The 19,710-nt window shown below is 37.3% G+C and overlaps 1 protein-coding gene across 2 annotated transcripts in view; it reads left to right on the forward strand.

The window, feature by feature from the left end:
* Window positions 1-19,710, forward strand: part of arfgef1 (ADP-ribosylation factor guanine nucleotide-exchange factor 1 (brefeldin A-inhibited)) — a 178,134-nt gene that overhangs the window by 93,299 nt on the left and 65,125 nt on the right. For both annotated transcript variants that reach the window (XM_069921321.1, XM_069921322.1), the window contains 4 exons: window positions 353-452; window positions 548-687; window positions 7,598-7,706; window positions 17,074-17,275. In XM_069921321.1, the coding sequence (XP_069777422.1) occupies window positions 353-452; window positions 548-687; window positions 7,598-7,706; window positions 17,074-17,275 (551 nt within the window). The remainder of the gene's footprint in view (window positions 1-352; window positions 453-547; window positions 688-7,597; window positions 7,707-17,073; window positions 17,276-19,710) is intronic.

Raw genomic sequence — 19,710 nt, forward strand, 5'->3', positions numbered from 1 at the left:
AGGTAGTGAATTTTGAAATTGAGGGGCTTTAACTGGCTTGATTCATTAAGATTTGTGTAGTTGAATACAGATATTTGTAACTTTTATGAGTGTTTATTCTTTTAATTTCATGCACTGCTCATCACCCTCACGCACTCTCTCTCCCTCTGAAGTTGAGACTATTAGTTACTATTTCTAGGTGATTCAGGCTTGCATCCTACCATGCTAATGTTTATATGCTTTGGGGTTGTTTTCAGGATTTTTATTTAAATATTTTTGTTGCTGAGTAGGCAAAAGTCATTAAATGTTGAACAAGAATTTTAATTGATTTCAGAATTGCAGCAGATTGACATTTTCATTGAATGTTTTTTAGGTATTCTTCAAAGAAATATTTCTTTATATTTTGGAGACATCTACAAGTTCATTTGATCATAAGTGGATGGTAATTCAAACGCTGACCAGAATATGTGCAGGTGAAATTTTTAAATCCAATTTTTCAAGGCAATGGTATTGAAGAATTTTATAAATATTTTCTAATCATATGAATTTGTTTCATTTGTATTTTCAGATGCTCAAAGTGTGGTGGACATTTATGTAAATTATGATTGTGACTTGAATGCTGCAAATATCTTTGAAAGATTAGTCAATGACTTGTCTAAAATAGCCCAAGGACGAGCAGGCCATGAGCTGGGAATGACGCCTGTGCAGGTAACAGAAACATACGAAGAAACTGATAACAATTGCATCACAATATGTAAAATACTTGCTGAGAATTTCATCTGTTCAACTCTTTCTTCTGCATTTTTGGAAAAATTTGGGTGGCGTGGTAATGTAGCAGTTACGTGCAAGACTATTGCATTACCAGTGATCCAGATTCAAATTTGGCCCCCTCTGAAGGGAGTTTGTACATTCCCCATGACCGTGTGAGTTTCCTCAGGGTTCAATAGTTTCCTTCCACATTCCAAAGATGTATGGGTTAGCATGTTAATTGGGTGGTGCAAACTTTAGGTCAGAAGCACTGTAACCATGTTGTATCTCAAAATTAAATTCATTTGGTAAAGTTTTTAGCTGATTAGCAATCATGCCTGAATTGAATGACCACACTGATGTAATCAGAAATAAATTTAATAAAAAGCAAAACATCTCCCAGTTTGCGACTGGTCTCTCCGATATAGAGAATGCCACAAGTGAAGTGTTGCTTCATGTAAAAGGCTTTTTTTGGGCCCTGGACCATGGTGAGGGAGGTGGTGTGGGCGCAACTGTTACACCTCCTGCAGGCATAGGGGAAGGTGCCAGGACCGCAATGGGTTGGGAGGGATGAGTGCTCGAGGGAATCGTGGAGGGAGCAGTTCCTACAGAAGGCCGAGAGGTAAGGAGAAGGAAAGCACTGGTGTCTTTTTTGCCATGTCTGTTGGAACTTTTCACCATTCTTTGTTGACTAGTGAACTTGTATATAGCGACACTCAGGAGGCTGCAGATGCTAAAAATCTAAGCCCAAACTCAATGTTTGTCTTCAGATGGTGGGTGTAAAGTGAGGATAAAATGAACCCTCTCCCTGTTCTGTTTGGGGGTATAGATAACAGAGGAACTGTGAGAGACAGGATGTGGGAGATGGCTCTATTGACCACAGTAGAGGGGAAGCCATCTTCCAATAAAAGGGAGATTTCAGATGTCCTGGAATAAAATGGCTAATCTTGAGAGCAGATGCTGTGAAAGCAGAGAAATTGAAAGATAGGGATGACATCCTTACTGGAGACTGGATGGGAGAAGTCGAGGTAACAATGCAGGGTCCCTATCTCATACCTCTTACCTTGTCCTTGTATTGCTTCAGTACTAACTTAGTCCTGATGATGAGTTTTTGCTTGAAAAGTTGACAGTTTTGCTCTCAATGCTGTTTGACTGAGTTTCTTTAGCAGATTGTTTGGCTTGGACCTATGGTGCAAATTTCTCAAATGTAATTTGGTGGAAAAAGAGAGATGCACTCATTCCTTCAGTACCTTTCGATATCATAGAATACTTTAAAGCCAATTGAATACTTTTTAAGTATAGGAATCTTAAATGAGGGTATCTTCTTATTTATTTGAAGGCACTATAGGCTTTCTCATGGTTGATAGCACTTCAAATCAGAAGATTATGGGTTCAAGGTCTCCAAGAGATTAATCTTGACTGACATCCAATTCAATACAAAGCATGTACGAGACCAGGGGAGTCAAACTAAAATTTACAGAGGGCCAAAATTAAAAACTTGTTTAACATATGTAATGTTAAACTTTTTCTTATTAAAATAAATGTTTAATAATAGTTTTGGTTAAACTCTTTCCAGAAGAAGCATTAACAAATGAGAAATAAAATATTCAATAAATAATATTTCTCTATAGCCTTTAAGCTCCTTTTAAATGTTTTTTTTTCACAAGCCAACAAGTCAAAAAAATAACAACTTGCTTCAATGAAAATCCAATCTTTCAACTATGAACAGTCCAAAGTTAACCAAAGAAAATATTAATCCAAGCTTAGCTTGCTACACTGTGATTTACTCTGATGCACCTGGGTCTAAACCAGATACTTGGCATCTCTTCTTAGATGCAAGTTCATCAAACTCTGGGGTCAGAGTTTGCCTCCCACCTGTCTTGAAAGGTCCTGTTTTCTGTCTTTCGTTTGGCCATTTTCCGTAAGGGGTTTATTACGTGTGAGTTGGGCGACAGGTCGAAGATGCTAATGAAAGTAAAGAGAGGAGGTGGGGGCGATTAGCGGGCTGACGGGCCAGCGCCAACGCATTTGCAAAGCATTCTGGGATTTGTAATATTAGCTGTGCATGTGCTATACTGGCGCGGCGGCCAGCTCTAATACATATTTGATATGATCTTGCGGGCCAAATATAATTATATCACAGGCCAAATTTGGCCCACGGGCCTGAGTTTGACGTGTGTACTAGACAATCATGTTTTTTGGGTGAAATATGAAATTGATCCCATTTCCTCTTTCATTTGGGTGTGACAGTATTTTTTAAACAACATTTCCAAAAAATCTTTTACTTTCTGTAAATAATTATCCATAATAGCAATCCTTGGAATTATTTTGGCCATATAATTTTGCTGTTCAAGAGTGCTTGCTTTCACAAATCAACTCCTGCATTTGCTACAGCTGGAGTAATATTCAAAATTACTTAATTGCAAGATTCTTTAGGATGAACTGCCACATAAATGTCTTCATTCTAAGATCTATTTGGACACTTGTTAGAAGGTTGTTTTTACTTATTTCTTTTTAGTTTTGAAGAATAAGAAATGACCTTTTTGAAACATGGGGTCCTACAATTTTTTTGCATCTCACCTTTAACCTATACCCCCTAGTTTTAGACCCCTGCACCGTAAGGCTAAGTCCCTTATAATTTTATATAAATTCTACAAGGTCATCCTTTAGCATCTTATGTTCCTGAGGGAAAAATGCCTCATCCTAAATAACCTCTTCTTATAACTCAAGCTCTTCAGTTCTGATAACATCCTTGTAAATCTTTTCAGAATTCCAAAAAACTGTCTCATCATCGTATCCATTTGAGTCACCGCTTTCAGGGAACAACAGTGCCCTCCATAATGTTTGGGACAAAGACACAGTTTTCCTTTATTTGCCCCTGTGCTCCACAATTTTAAATTTGTAATTGAACAATTCACATATAATTAAAGTGCACATTCCAGATTTTATTCAAGGTTATTTATATAATTTTGGTTTGATCATGTGGAAATTACAGCACTTTTTATACATAGTCCCCTCATTTCAGGTTACCTTAATGTTAGGGACATTTGGTCTCACAGGTGTTTGTGAGTACTTGGGTATATTTAATTGCTTCATTGGTGCAGGTATAAGAGAGTTAGACTTGCTTTTAAGCTTTCGATCACCTTTACCATTTTTCAACATGAGGACGAGAGTTGTGCCAATGAAAGTCAAACATTTAGAGGCTGAAAAACAAGAACAAAACAGTAAGCGACATCGACCAAACCTTACGATTACAAAAATGGCCACCCACTTCAATTCCTCATCTCCTTCCCTTGCTGACATGTCTGTCTATGCTCTCATGCACTGCCAGTCTGAAACCACCTGAAAATTGGAGAAACAATACTTCATCTTCCGACTGGACACCCTCCAACCAGATGGCATTAATATTGACTTCTCTGGCTTGTGTTTAAAACCATCCCTCCTTCACTTCTTCCACCAGCTCTCTCTTTCCCTTTCCCTCACTCCTTTTGCACAGACATAATCAACTCTTACTTCGCCCCTTATATATCGTTGGTCTTGCCTCCTCCCTCAACCAGCCCTATTTGTATTCTGACATTTCCTTTCTTTTAATCATTGTGCTTATTCTTTGAAGAAGGGCTCAGGCCCGAAATATTGGCAATATATCTTTGTCGGCTGTGTTCCTGCAGCATTTGACTATAATCACAATGTCTGCAGACTTATTTGTTTCACTGATTTTCATCTCACTAGCCTGTAGGTCCTTGTCTTATCCTTCCAGTTCTTCTTAAATAAAGGCACAACATTAGTCAACCTTCAGTCTTTCGGTACCTCACTTGTGACTGAGATCATGCAAATATCTCCACCCGGTCCCCAGCAATTTCTTCTCTCACTTTCTTTTTTTTTTTTTTTTTTTTTTTTTTTTTTTTTTTTTTTTTAAATTTTTTTTATTTTTCACACCATAAATCACATTAGCCATGATATACACTATTTCTTTTCACACATATACAGTGACTTTTTCTCCCCCTCCCCCCTTTCCTCCCAAACCACCCCCCCACCCCCCCCTCTCATCCATTTTAGGTATACAATCTAGGTTGCATTAAGCCAGTCAGACAATGTTGTCATTCAACAAAATTACACCAGAAATTCTACTGAGTCCATTCTTTTCTTTCCTTCTCCTTCCATCAACTTAGGTAATGTTTGTCCCCGGTAGGTTTTCGCTATTGTATTTAATGTAAGGCTCCTATACTTGTTCGAATATTTCAATGTTATTTCTTAACCAATATGTTATTTTTTCTAATGGAATACATTTATTCATTTAAATTTGGTAGTTTCTTCCTTTTAATTTGGTTATGTATTCCATTAATATTTAAAGACATATAGTTCAGCGTAGCCCTTTTATATTTTGTTTATCTTCTCTTTCCGTTTTTCCATCATTACCTTTCCTCCTTTTCCATTTCTGTTTTCTTATTTTCAACTCTTTATAAGACAACATTCCTACAACATCTAACATTTTCCTTATTCTCCTATTTCTATCTTATTTATCCCCAATCTCCCCTTCACCTCCTGAGTTGTCCTTTATCCCTTGTCGGACAACCACATCTCCCCTCTCCATTTGGATTTGCGAATCCACTCGCAAGCGTCAACTGATTTTGCAGTGACCGCTATTTCCCCCCACCCCGCCTCCCCCAGAAAAGATTTCACTTTTCATATGTCACAAAGGTCCCTCTTTTAATTCCCTCCTTATTCTCTCTATTCCATTACCTTCCCTTATTAATTCTTGTCTATACTATCCATATTTTCCTCTAAGTACAGATACATTCATGTATGCTTATTGTCTCTATTCACTCTTATACCTCTTTACCTGCATACATATCAATCGTGATCATTTTTACTCTCATTACCCGTCTTCATCCCTCAGTCTATTTTTGTCTTTACCCACATACATATCAGTCGTGATCATTTTAACTCTCATTACCCGTCTTCCTCCCTCAGTCTATTTTTGTAATTGTTCTGCAAATTTTCGTGCTTCTTCTGGATCCGCGAATAGTCTGTTTTGTTGTCCTGGAATAAATATTTTCAATACCGCTGGATGCTTTAGTATAAATTTATACCCTTTCTTCCATAAAATCGCCTTTGCTGTATTGAACTCTTTTCTCTTCTTTAGGAGTTCAAAACTTATATCTGGATAAATGAAGATTTTTTGCCCTTTATACTCCAGTGGTTTGTTGCCCTCTCTTACTTTTTCCATTGTCTTCTCCAGTACCTTTTCTCTTGTAGTATATCTTAGGAATTTTACTACAATAGATCTTGGTTTTTGTTGTGGTTGTGGTTTAGAGGCCAATACTCTATGTGCCCTTTCTATTTCCATTTCATGCTGTAGTTCTGGACATCCTAGGGTCTTAGGGATCCACTCTTTTATAAACTCCCTCATATTCTTGCCTTCTTCATCTTCCTTAAGGCCCACTATCTTTATGTTATTTCTTCTGTTATGGTTTTCCATTGTATCTATTTTTTGAGCTAGTAGTTCTTGTGTCTCTTTAGTTTTTTTATTAGATTTCTCCAATTTCTTTTTTAAGTCTTCTACCTCCATTTCTGCTGCTACTGCCCGCTCTTCCATCTTGTCCATTTTTTTTCCCATTTCTGTTAAGGTCATCTCCATTTTAATTATTTTCTCCTCTGTGTTGTTTATTCTTTTTCTTAAATCCTTAAATTCCTGTGTTTGCCATTCTTTAAATGATTCCATGTATCCTCTAATAAGAGCAAGTATATCCTTTACCTTGCCTCTCTTTTCTTCTTCTATTTCACCATACTCTTCCTCTTCTTCTTCCTCTGGGTTTACCATCTGTTGTTTCTTTGGTGCCCTTTCCTCCTCTTCTATCTTGTTTCTATTGTCTTCTGTGGTCTCTTCTTGCTGCAGGTGTTCTGCAGCTGTCGTTGCCGGCTGTGGAGATCGACTCCCCAGCTGGTCCCCCCTCCCGTCGGTGTGTTTTTTTTCATTCGCATCGCGCATGCGCGAAACTTCGCGCATGCGCGGTTGCGCACTTTTGTTCGGCTCTGCGAGCCATTTTTGTAGTCCATTATTTACCGACCTGAGGGAGCGGGTTTCTCTCTCCGCAGCGGGCCTCTTCGGACAGGTAAGGCCTTCACCTTTTCCCTCCTTTGTCTTCTCTTCCTCTCTTCTTACCGTTGCTTTCGACTTTTCTTTTTTTGTCGCCATCTTCTTTCCACCTTTATACTCACTTTTCTGTAACTTTTATTTCTGTGCCTTTGTGTTTTCTCTTGTTTTTCCCGACTTTTCTGGAGAGGGCTGGAGTTCACCGTCCGGCCACTACTCCATCGCGTGACTCCTCCTTCTCTCACTTTCTCTGGCATAAATTTCTTCAGGTCCGAGGAATTATCCACCTTAGTTCAAATTCAAGACCACCAGCAGCTCTTCTTTTGTCATGTGAATATGATTCAAGACATTCATTTCCTGAATTCCGAGATTTCACAACCTCCAAATTGAGCCCAAGTTTGGCAAGGGTGTGGAGAAGATTTTCAACAGTATGAACTGTGAAGGATTGCATAGTGGATATTGTGGCTATACTGTGTCTAGTTTACCCTCTAACTGATAAAGTGAATGAAATCAAGCTTGAGTGCAGAAAAATTCATCAGAGTTCCAAAAGATGTCAAATGGAGGCATTGTTGTAAATAATGAATACTGTACTAGAAGACAAGACATTTCTGAGCATGGGCAAAAGGGAAGTATGGTGAAATTTTGTTCTTTATAAGCGAGGTGCGTGACACATCGGTGATCTTCCCTTTGTGTCATAAATTATGCATATATTTAATGTGTAGAATTGTAGTTTACTTGCTCTTCAAATCTGATTACCATCCATTTTTTAAATTTAAGGAGCTCAGTCTGAGGAAGAAGGGCTTGGAGTGTTTGGTCTCAATTTTGAAGTGTATGGTGGAATGGAGTAAGGACCTGTACGTGAATCCAAACTCTCAGACCAGCCTTGGTAGGATATTTTTGTTTCACTTTTTGTCAGTTAATTTTTATTTGAAAATCTGTCAAACTGCAGCATAGATTCAATGTTGCACATTAATGTTGAAGCAGACACATCAATTATAATTTATCAAGTTAATTTTATACAAATTTTGGAATTGAAGCCAATAAAATAACAGGAAATATAATATAAAGGCATTTGTAAATGTGCAAGAACAAGACATTTAATTTGATTTTGTGTTTCTGGACTTTTAATATTAATTTTTGTGTACTGCATGCAGTCTCCCTTGACATCTATTTGACTGTAATGTCAAGGTTGAGTTTTATTTTCCTTTCTGCTTTGATAGAATGGTAATGGTATTGACTGATATCTCGAGATGCAGAGTGCTTGTTTACCTACAGTAATGCTGTATTTTTTCTACTTCAGTATTGGAAGAGGCTATTTTGTACATTGATCTAATTGTGTTATTTTTCTGATATGAATATTGAAGCCCTCAAGTGAGAGAAACGGTTTTCTTTAATGTTTTCTGCTTCCAGTCTCAAAAATGTTATCAACTCACTAGCTTTGCAAACAATAGCCACGTCTCAATTGTTTGCTTGACATAGAAAAGAAGCCATGTGGCCGAAGGTCTTTGTTGCCTTTCAGAACTATTCCATCAATCACATTCCCTCACTTATTTCTCTGTTTCAAGTAACATATTGCTACTTGCATGACCGTCAAGTCCAACCCATTAAGGCTACAGGTAATTGAAAGTGGGAGGAAACAGAAGTATTTGGAGAAATTCCTGTGAACGTCACCCTGATATCACTAGTAATCAGATTCAAACAGCAATGCCTCCCCGCAATGCCACTGTACTCGCCTGAATGCATAAAATCCTTTTATCTGCAGTGATTTTTTTTTTTTTGTATATTTTATTTTTGATTATCCAAGACTCTCACAAATCCAAACAATACAGTTTCTCAACAATGATATATTATATTCAGAGTCCATTCCCCACCCCACCTACCCCTCTCCCTCCCCTCTCATACCCTAATACCACAAGGAAAAGATTGTAAATTAAATAAAAACAAAAATCTATAGAAACACAGACACTTAAAAGAACCCAATATAAACCCAAAGTAATAAAGTAAAATGAAAAAGATATGAAGCAAGCACATCATCTGTGCCCCGACCAACTTCATATATCTTAATTATTCCACTATTGGTATGGATTTTTACCTTCTATTTAAAGGGGTGTAACTATATTTGCCATACCCAAATGAATGTGTCATATTTTCTCCTTAAATTGTACATGATTTTCCCAGGGGAATACAACTCTGTATCTCCATATTCCATCGTGGAATGTTTAGTTGGGAGTCAGACTTGCACATGACTGCTGTACACTTCCTGGCTACTGACAAGGCGACCTTCACAAACTGAATTTGGTATCTGGACAGTTTAAAACTTGTATCCATAATGTTTCCCACAAGGTACAGCCCCAGATCCTGTGGAAAATACACGTTGGTAATTTTTTTTCAGAAGGTCCCCAAGTCCTCCCAGAAGGATTTCACCTTCGTACGCAACACATTTCAGAAATTTCTGGTTTAGATTTATGTAATTTTTTCTGGTGTGAGGAGCATTTGATGCAGAAAAATTTATTGTACCAACCTGTTCCTGATAATAACTGCTGTCATGCTCTCCAGATACTAGTCTGACTAGCACCGCTTATGGTTTGTTGTGCCCAAGTCAGTCTCAAATTGTGTAAGCCTGACTTCAGGCTCTCACTTTGGAATAGGAGATGCATCATAGAGATGAACTTGCATGTATTCCACTTTTGAATTAGAATCTCCATGTCACTACGCATGGACAGGGCCATAGACAGTCCCAAATTATCCCTTCACAAAGATCTTAGCGAGATAGCAGAAGAAAATTTTATTCGTCAAATCATATTTATTACTTAGTTGTTCAAATGACATAAGCTGCCCATACTTATAACAATCCTCGATAAACCTGATCCCCTTCTGGCACCAGATGTCCAGGATTTTATTATCCAGAGTCATGGGTATTAATTTATTCAGGGTCAAGGGCACTTTAGGAGATATCCGCACCTTTATTCCAATTCATTGACTTATTTTTTGCCATGTCTGAATTGCATGTATCTACAGTGATTGAATGTGACGTGACCTCCAAATTGCAATTGGAATTCCTCCAGGCATAAATTCATGGAATTTTTTGTCTTATTCTTGCTTGTTTTCTTGCTCTCTGCAGCTTTTGAAAAGTTTGATGCTCATTAACAAATTTATCTAATTTGGTAGGCTGCATTACTTAATTTTACTCTGAACACAAATGTTAATATCCAAATCATTTCCACCAAAGACATCACTTGCCATTGTGAACATTAGTATCGTATCACATCTGTCCTTGGGAACACCAAAGGTACCAGGTCAGATTTTGCTGGAGCAAGGTACTTGTGGCATATGCTAACAAGAGGCTGTTTCATGCAGTGAAAAAGCCTGACTGTAAAGGCGAAGATTCTCCGCCATTACCTCAGAAGACTTACCTCTATGAATGCGCCATGGCTGGCTCCAAGGCACTGACTGCAATCCCTCTTGGGAAAGGATCATCGGCGGAGCACTCCACTCCACCACCTTGCATGAATGCAATGCTGCTGAAAGCAGCTGGCTAGGGGCAGGCTCATGATGTTGTGTCAACCCCGTCAGCCCGCAACCCATCTCCCCTCTCTCTTCCACCCACTCACCCCTCTCCCCTCTCCCTCCATGACCCTGTCAAGGCAGGGGCTACTGGTGGAGGCTGTCAGGGCAGGGGGTGGCTGGCGGAAGCCATTCATATAACCATATAACCATTTACGGAGCGGAAACAGGCCATGTTGGCCTTTCGAGTCCGTACCAGTTCACTGATTTTGTGTGCCCTCTAATGGTCCCGTTCTTCTTCTTCTTAACCAAGGTCTCAATATCTCTTGAAAACCAAGGTTCCATATACCTTCCGGAAACATCTTACCTGTAATTCAGATCCTTTATATAAAAAAGTTAGACAGAGTTTAATTAAACAGGTCTTATTCTGCATTGCTTTTGCTGAGAGTGTGGGTCAGTGAGGAGGGAGTTTCACTCTGTGTCTGACCCCGGGAGTGTGTAATGGGACAGTGTAGAGGGAGCTTCACATCAAGGTGGGAAATGTCGGGGGCAGCCAGTGCAGGCTGTGACAACCCTGCTGGTCGCTCCGGCACCTCACTGGGCCGCTTCAGCCTTTGAGACCACTTGTTGGCAGCTCAAAATGCCCTACCCATAATGCCCCCCCAAGCAGCTGGAACCATTTTGGGAAACAGAGTGGTTCCAGCTGCGTGTGAGATTATGGGTAGGGAAGACTGCCATTGCCCTGCCGCGTATTTATGATGGGCAGTGCCACGGCACCAGTCACCTGCCTCCATAGACCCCAGAGGGTGTTACGAGGCACCAGTCAACATGAACGCGATGTAAGAGCAGATTTTTAGGGCTGCTCCTTGAAGGGTAAGTTTATATTTTTGCTCTTTGCTTATAGCCGGCCTCCAGGCAGAGGCATGGCATGAAAGGGCCTAGTGTGGGTTTATTCTACATTGGTTCTTTCGAGAACTACTAATGATATGTCCCAAGATATTTGCTTTCTTTTTGAAGGACCAACAGAGACTCTCTGTAACAATAGATGCAAGAATTCAGATGCAAATGATAGAGAAGATGCAATGGAGTCAAATGGATGCAAAAGAGAAATATAGAATAAAAAATTTAATTTTTCAAAATAAACACTTGAGATAGTAAAATTTGCAGTGTTTGGTGTAACTAATTCCACACATTTTGAATACCAAATATGTTTTATTACACAGCATTCGCTTGATTTTTTTCCTTATTATAAAGAGCCTCTGATATGCCAGCATTGGTCATTCACACTGGAATGACCAAAACCAGCAATTTCTATATCAATCCTCCTTTTTAGACTGCATTCTGACATTCCATGAACAAAAGGGGTGAGACGTGTAACTCAACAGCGTCAGTATTCAATGTCATGTATAACATACCATATTTAATGGCATGTTAGACCCACTTGTTTTTCCCAAAAAATGGCTCAAAAATATTCCCCCAGTTTTATATGCCGGGTTTAAATTAGGGTGAAAATGATGAGTAACGCTGTCAGTCCCTGCACTGGTCAGTGTTGTGTTGAGAAAAGAGAAAGTGTCAGCTCCATGAGAGACGAGTCTGGACACCTTTATTAACACACAACAATTAATAGAAAAGCATGGGAAAATCTTAGCCAGAGCTAAAGCACACACATACACAATTAATAGAAGAGTGTGGGAAAACTGGGAATAAAGCAAGCATGCACAATTTATGAAAGACCATGGGAAAAACACGCTCAATTTAATAAGACATTCGGGCACAATGTATAAAGGAGCATGGGGAAAATACACGGACAATTTAATAAAACAACACGAACAATGTATAAAGGAGGATGGGGAAATACGCTCGATTTAATAAGATATATGTGCACAATGTATAAAGGAGGCTGGGAAAATACACGGACAATTTAATAAAACAACGCACAATGTATAAAGGAGGATGGGAAAATACACGGACAATTTAATGAAACAACACGCACAATGTATAAAGGAGCATGGGAAAATACGCACAATTTAATAAAACAACGCATAATTATAAAGGAGGATGGGAAAATACGTGGACAATGTAATAAAACGACGCACAATGTATAAAGGTGGATGGGAAAATACGTGGACAATTTAATAAAACGACGCACAATGTATAAAGGAGCATGGGAAAATTTGCACAATTTAAGAAAACATGCGCGCACAATATATAAAAGCGTGGGAAAATACACGGACAGTATAATAAGACAACCTGCAAAATGTATAAAGGAGTGTGGGAAAATACACAAACATTTTCATAAAACAACGCACACAATGTATAAAGGAGTATGGGAACATACGTGCACAATGTATAAAAGAGCGAGAGAAAGTACACGAACAATTTAATAAAACAACATGGATAATGTATAAAGAAGCATGTGAAAATACACACAATTTAATAAAACACACACAATATATAAAAGAGCATGGGAAAATACATGGACAATTTAATAAAACATGCGCACAATGTAAAAGGAGCACGAGAAAATATGGACAATTTAATAAAACCTGCGTACAATGTATAAAGGAGTGTGGGAAATACATGCACAATTTAATAAAACATGCACACAATGTATAAAAGCATAGGAACATAGCACACAATGTATAAAAGAATATGAGAAAATACACGCACAATTTAATAAAACGACACTGTTTAAAGGAGCATGGGGAAATACATGCACAATTTAATAAAATGTGTACAATGTATAAAGAAGCATGGGAAAATAAGCACACAATTTAATAAAATCACAATTTATAGAGTGTGGGAAATGCACGCACAATTTAATAAAATGTGTACAATGTATAAAGAAGCATGGGAAAATAAGCACACAATTTAATAAAATCACAATTTATAGAGTGTGGGAAATGCACGCACAATTTAATAAAGCATGTAAACAGTGTATAAAAGAGTGTGGGAAAATCTACTGCAATTATTGATTGAAAAAAGTAGATTTCAAATTTTTTCTTTCCACTCACATACCACCTTAAGTAATCAGTTACTAATCACCACTACCTATCGTTAGGGGCTGGTGGCGGTTGAGGAATGGGGCAGTGAGCTTCATTCTGTTCAAAGTGAGGACAAACCCACGGACCTGCTTGCTCACAATCTGGGAGATCTAGTGTCAAATCTTTGTCCTTTGTGATTGCCCTCACAATCTGGCAGACCAAGTGTCAAATCTATGGTTAGGATTCAGGGTAGTTTGTCAATATGCGGGCAACAGGATAATCATTCGTCTTGTCTTCACTGGTCTTCTCAGAAGTTCTGTGTCACTATAAACTGCTGCTTTTGGTTGGCCCATGGTCTGATTACCCTTTGACTGTTTCTACTCTTAGTGGGATCAGTGCCTTATCTCCTTGTGCATTTTGATATGTCCTGGGGTAAGTTTATTGTCTGCTTAGTGGGTAACCTTAAATTCACACCTTTGGTTTAGGTGTGTGATTTTTGATAGGGCTAGTGTTAGAGCTATGGTTGGGGTTTTTGGTTAGGGTTAGGTGTGGGGTTCTGTTTAAGCTTAGGCTTAGTGGCCCACAGGGATAGAGCAGAACAGCAGGCTGAGGGAATAATATCCTGGAACAAAATGGCTGTGTAAAAAAGCATAAAAGATATTTTGGCACAATTAGTTTGTTTCAGTGTTTTTTGTTTTTCATATGTAAGGCCTTAGTGGTGACTCTTTTAAAATCAAAGACTTTGATTTGTGCAATTTCAGTCAACTGCAGTATTTACTACTGTTAAGAAAAAAATCATGCTTAGTTAAAACTTTTTACTGTTTTTCAATGGCTGTCTTAATCAGGAAGGGCAGGTATGTAAAATTGAGGCAATTTATGAATTTGGATCCCTTCAGTAGGATTAATTAGTATGTAATGTATTGATGCATTCAAATGTAGATTTTTAGTTGGTTTTTGTAATGTTTGTATAGATATTGATTTTAGTGGAAAGGATAAACCACATGTATGTATACCACTTTATTTTTTTCGTACTTGTGTTTTCACGACCAATTCATTGTATTGTACCTAAAAAGTAAGACAAGTTACAGATTATTTTCAAAGTAAACAAAATTTCTTCAGTATTTAAGTTTGAATGTTGTTTTCCCTTCATTTGACATGTCTGCTCTGAAAGAAAGAAACACAACAATTTGACATGGCCACATTTTCAATTTTAAAAAAAGCAAATTTTTTTGAATATTTTATTTAAAATTTTTCCATATGTGTAGTAATCAAGAATTAATATAATAATACATTTTCCAAAAAGAAAAACAAACTAGAAATTACATACATGATGATATTTACCCCCTCTAAGCCCCCCCTCCCTCAAAGTAACCAGTGTAAAAAATACAAAATGGTTACATAAAATAAATGAAGAGAAAGAAAATGAAACTTTCTGGATTGCACATAGGACTGTCATCTAACACATGTTTAGAGAATTCTTTAATACAATTCAGACCAGATTTTCACAGGTCCAGAGGCATAGGAAAGACAGTTTTACAAATTTAAACCTAATATTTGGGATGGGTGCTAAATTTGCAGAAACCGAGCATATTTAATTTCTCAAAATATATGTAGTTTTTTCCAAAGGAATACAACTTTGAATTTCTGCATTTCATCTTGCCGTACCCAGATATATACCTGATTTCCAAGTAATTGCAATACATTTCTTTTCCAGCTCTAATGCAACTTTAACAAATTCCAGTTGATATATTGACAGTTTTGATTTAGGTCTTGTTCCTTCAATATTCCCTTATAGAAATAAATCTGGATTTTGCAGAAATATGACACCTGTAACTTGTTCCAAAAAAATTACCTAAATCCACCCAAAAAGATCTTGCCTCAGGACAAAAACAAGTTGAATGCAAAAAAGTTCCTAAATTTTCACCACATCTAAAACTTAAGAAAATTTTGAATCAAAGACACTTTCAAAATATAGTTGACGATGCATCATTAGGTACCTCCCTACTGGGTCTGTCATAATATTTTGAATTTTAATTGGAAGATTCTTTATCAAAGTTGCCACACCTCTTGCTTTAGAATTAAATGAGGAAGACTCTACATATGCAACCCAGTCCATTTTTAATTTCAAGTGTTCTTTTTCAGTCAAATGTGTTTCTTGAAGCAAAGCCACATCAACTCCCATTTTCTTAATATATGTTAACATTCTTCCTTTTTACAATTCCGTTTAACCCACTAACATTAAAATTTACAAACTTCATTACCTCACTCATCTTTATTAAATATAATCAATCCCCTTCCATTACTTCTCCCCGCATGTCTCCTCCGAATTCCATTGTTTAATATGTGCCAGTACACATCTCCTCCAGCAATCCAAATAGAATAAAAAAGACAAATAGACATTCAAAAATATATAGTCCCACACTTATAGTTTATAACTATATTTATATAAAAGAAGTAAGTGTTATAAGTGTTGTTTAAATATACACTACTTCCCTCCATTTTACGGGTTCACAAAAACACACAATCTCTCAGCAATCAGCTCCCCAGTACATTTAATACAGAAACTTTAATTAATTAGTTGTTCACAACTAAAATAACTTTCCAGAAATCAAAAAGCAAGAAAGAAGAGAAAAAAGAATAATTCTTATTTTGATTTATTTCATCTTCCAAACTTCCCCTTTTCCAATAATAATGAAACAGGAAAAAATAGCAAAACAGTTCAGAGATCTTCTTGGAGCTGTACCCAGGCAAATTCTTCTGGTTGAGCAAAGTTGGAAAAGAATCTATTTTAGTTTCCAGGTACAAAACTTCTTCAAAGTTGTAGGGTAATGAAGGACACATTTATATCAAAAAGAGCCTTCTTAGCTGGGTTGAATTCTTTCCCTCTCTTCAGTAGATCTTCACTCAGGATGGGATAGATTAAAATTCTATTTCCATCCCATTGAAGCGGTCCTTGCCATTCCCTTGCTCCTCATAAGACCTAAAACCTCTCTCTGTCCTGATAACATAAACATTTAATTAATATAGAATGCAGTCACTGATTTGGAAAAGGTTTTGGTTTCAGGGCGCCATGAGCTCTTTCAATTTCAATTGGTTTTCAAAATTTTGCTCTCCCAAAACTTCAGGGATCTACTTTTGAAAAAAAGCAGCACAATTTGAAATAAGTTTATTTCTAATGTATTTTTATGTGCTTATCTTTCTATCAATACAATGACTTATCACTCATTTTCTCATTTTGTATTTTTCTCATGAATCTTTTCTGGATCCAATCTAGAAGTAATTGCATAAATCTCCATTTTCACACATTAAACTGGTAGCTAAAATTTAAAATCAGTTTCTCTAGGTTTAAACGGATTCTATTTCCATTATGTTGAATAGTTCAGCTATTTCAAGGGATCACTTTGCAGTGGCTTTTGGAGCAAATGTGATATAGTAGTGATTGTTTGAATTTCGCTTTAATGAGCTACTGAATCAAACTTGTATCTATTAAATGTTACAGCTGTTTAAGCGTGTTTTAACTTTTTGCCAACTTGTAGGTAAAATTTAAGTTTTTATTAGAATTTAAATAATTTGCATCTCTTCAGTGTTGTTTGAGGAAAAAATAAATTACCATTTTTGTTATTTTCAAACCAAAAGTTAAATCACCTGTAGCAATTTGTATACCTTATGAGATTGCTCAATTTATTTATTTTTATGAAATATTGATTCCCTATGCATGTAATTTTAAACACCTTTATAATCTTGTCAATCCCTGTTTTGATGTAGGTCAAGAAAAATCTTCAGATCAAGACAATAATGAAAGCAAGTATCCTAATACAATTAATCGATATGGAAGTATAAACTCCTTGGATTCTACGGCATCATCAGGAATTGGTAGCTATAGCACTCAGACCTCTGGTGCAGACAATCCAGAACAGTATGAAGTTTTGAAGCAGCAAAAGGAAATCATAGAACAAGGAATTGACTTGTAAGTCTGATACACATCAGAATAGATCTGTTGATTCCTTTTGAACAGTATTTTTATTTATTTTGCACTATTAAATGTGATGACTTGAAAAATTGTTAAGAAAATCTGATTGGATTCAAAATTGGCATCTCATTAAGAAGCGTTGATATCAAAAATGTCAGTTTCACAGTACTTGTCTGGGTCAAAGTAAACAATTTAGAGTTATTGATGAAAATAAATGCCAAATGTTACCTTTCCTCTTAGTGGATTCCAGGCTACTGCCACACTTTTTGTGTTTTTAAAAAAAAAAGTCTAACAAATCTGTAAACATTTCCCTTCTCATTCTTAAAGCTCTGCCATGTATCTCTATCTGCCCTATCAGTGCTTCTCATAATTTTATGTACTTCCATCAAATTGCCCATCAGCCTCCGACACTTCAGAAAAATACAATGCTTATGGCTTATATATAGAACAAAGAACAGTATAGCATTGTAACAGGCTCTTTGGCCATGATGTCTGCACTGACCATGATGCCAAATCAAACTAAATCTCATCTCTTCTGCCTGCATATGATCTGTATTCCTCCATTCCATGTATATTCATGTGTCTATATGAAAGCTTCTTAAATGCAACTTTTGTACCTTTTTCCACCATTACACCTGGTAGAGCATTCCTGTCACCCTTTGCTCTCTGTGTAATTTAAAAAAAAGGCTCATATATCTCTTTAAATGATCCTCTCACTTTTCATCATCAACTTGTACTTCGCTTCTCTTATTGAATCATTCATTTAAAAACACAAGTTATTGGACACGTGATTTCTGAAAATTTTCAGTTTTGGTGCACTGATATTGCAGGTCTGAAGTCCCCATCAAAGCTCTATGGAGAAAGCTTGGAATGTAAGGCTCCCTGCCAAATTGCTGTCTTTCAAATTAATTCCTGCAGAACTTGATGCTCAACACAACAGTTGCTTCAAGACTGAAACTGCAATCCAAATAACAATAGGAGCTGGGGTTTTTTTTTCCCGTTCACATAACCAAATTATATTTCACAAGAGTGAATTGTGCTAAGAATGCCATGGCATGCATGATAATTGAAAAAATCATTTTGCTTACTATTCATGTTTTAGTTTCTTGAAACAAACTCTAAAATTGTAGCTTGTGGCTGTTGCCAGATCTGTATTCATCACAGTGATATACAGTAAAGCCCCTGGTATCTGACACCTATAGGGATTGGTAGATCCTGGGTAAATGTATTTTCCAGTTGCTTGACACTTGCTCTTACCAGGCCTAACTAATACACCTGTATTGAGAATAAACAGTTTAAAAGATAAATATACTGTACTTACACTGAACAAAATTCACTTGCATGAATATATAAGCCTTAAAGCATTTCACTTTATTTTCAGTTGCATTCTTTGAAAACATTTAACCGTCGCTGCATCTGCAGGTTCCCACCCCCACCCGCCTCAGAGCCACCTGAAAGATAAACACTAACATTATAGTTAATTACCCCGCCTCTCCCCAAAATTTATCGATAAAATCTCTGATTGGAATGATTCTGATGAAGCTGGCATAAGGGAGTCACCTGAATGGTGAGCAGCATCAGCCAGGTATTCATCCTGGTTGACACCATAGCTGTTTTAGACAACTTTATTCAAACAGCTGCTATGAACAAAGCATGACCAAGGCACTCCGCTGGCTGAATATTTGCACCCATCTTCACCAAAGGTTTAAGTGTTACTTCAGAGAACTTTACAATTTTGCCTGTTATTTTATTCTTATTTATTTTAATTGTTTAAATTTATTTTCCTCAAGCCAGTTGCTTGAGGTTGCTGTTTGCTTGAATTCCAGGTACAAGGAGTTTTATGTGCCTATATTTATCAGTCCATTCCAGTACTCCAATGTTCTAGTATCAATTGGTGCTCACTGGTGTAATGTCCTCAAGCTGTATCTGGATTGGTATCTGAACTGGCAAAAAAAATGGCAATCAGGCTAAGATGGTCAATGTGCTCCTGGTTCCAGACCCAGTCAGATCTTTGGTTCCAGATTCCATTGCTCCTCAAGGAATTGGCCATGGCATTGAATAATCCTTCGATTTGGCATCAGTTCTGCCTTGGGCATATGAGCCAATAGCAAAGGTGGCCATGAAGAAAGTTGAGTACCATTGCTGGTCTGCATTTACAGCTACCATATGATCGTTATGTGCTGTTGCCTGGTGATGCCATAGGCCACTTCTTTTAAAAATGAGGGGTTTCTGAAAATTGATAACAGCACTTTGGCTAGAGCAGTCGGCATGAGAAGGATCAGAATGGATAGAAGCAGACCTTAGAGATTGAGGAGATAGCAAGTATTGACAGGATATAGAGAGCTCTCATCCTACAGGTCCTCAGTCCAGAAGTGGGGAATGTCATTGTAGGTCAGATGTTCTTAATCATGCCCTGGATGGTGTATGCATTT

The sequence above is a fragment of the Narcine bancroftii genome, chromosome 2, assembly GCF_036971445.1.
Source record: "Narcine bancroftii isolate sNarBan1 chromosome 2, sNarBan1.hap1, whole genome shotgun sequence".
Lineage (NCBI taxonomy): Eukaryota > Metazoa > Chordata > Chondrichthyes > Torpediniformes > Narcinidae > Narcine > Narcine bancroftii.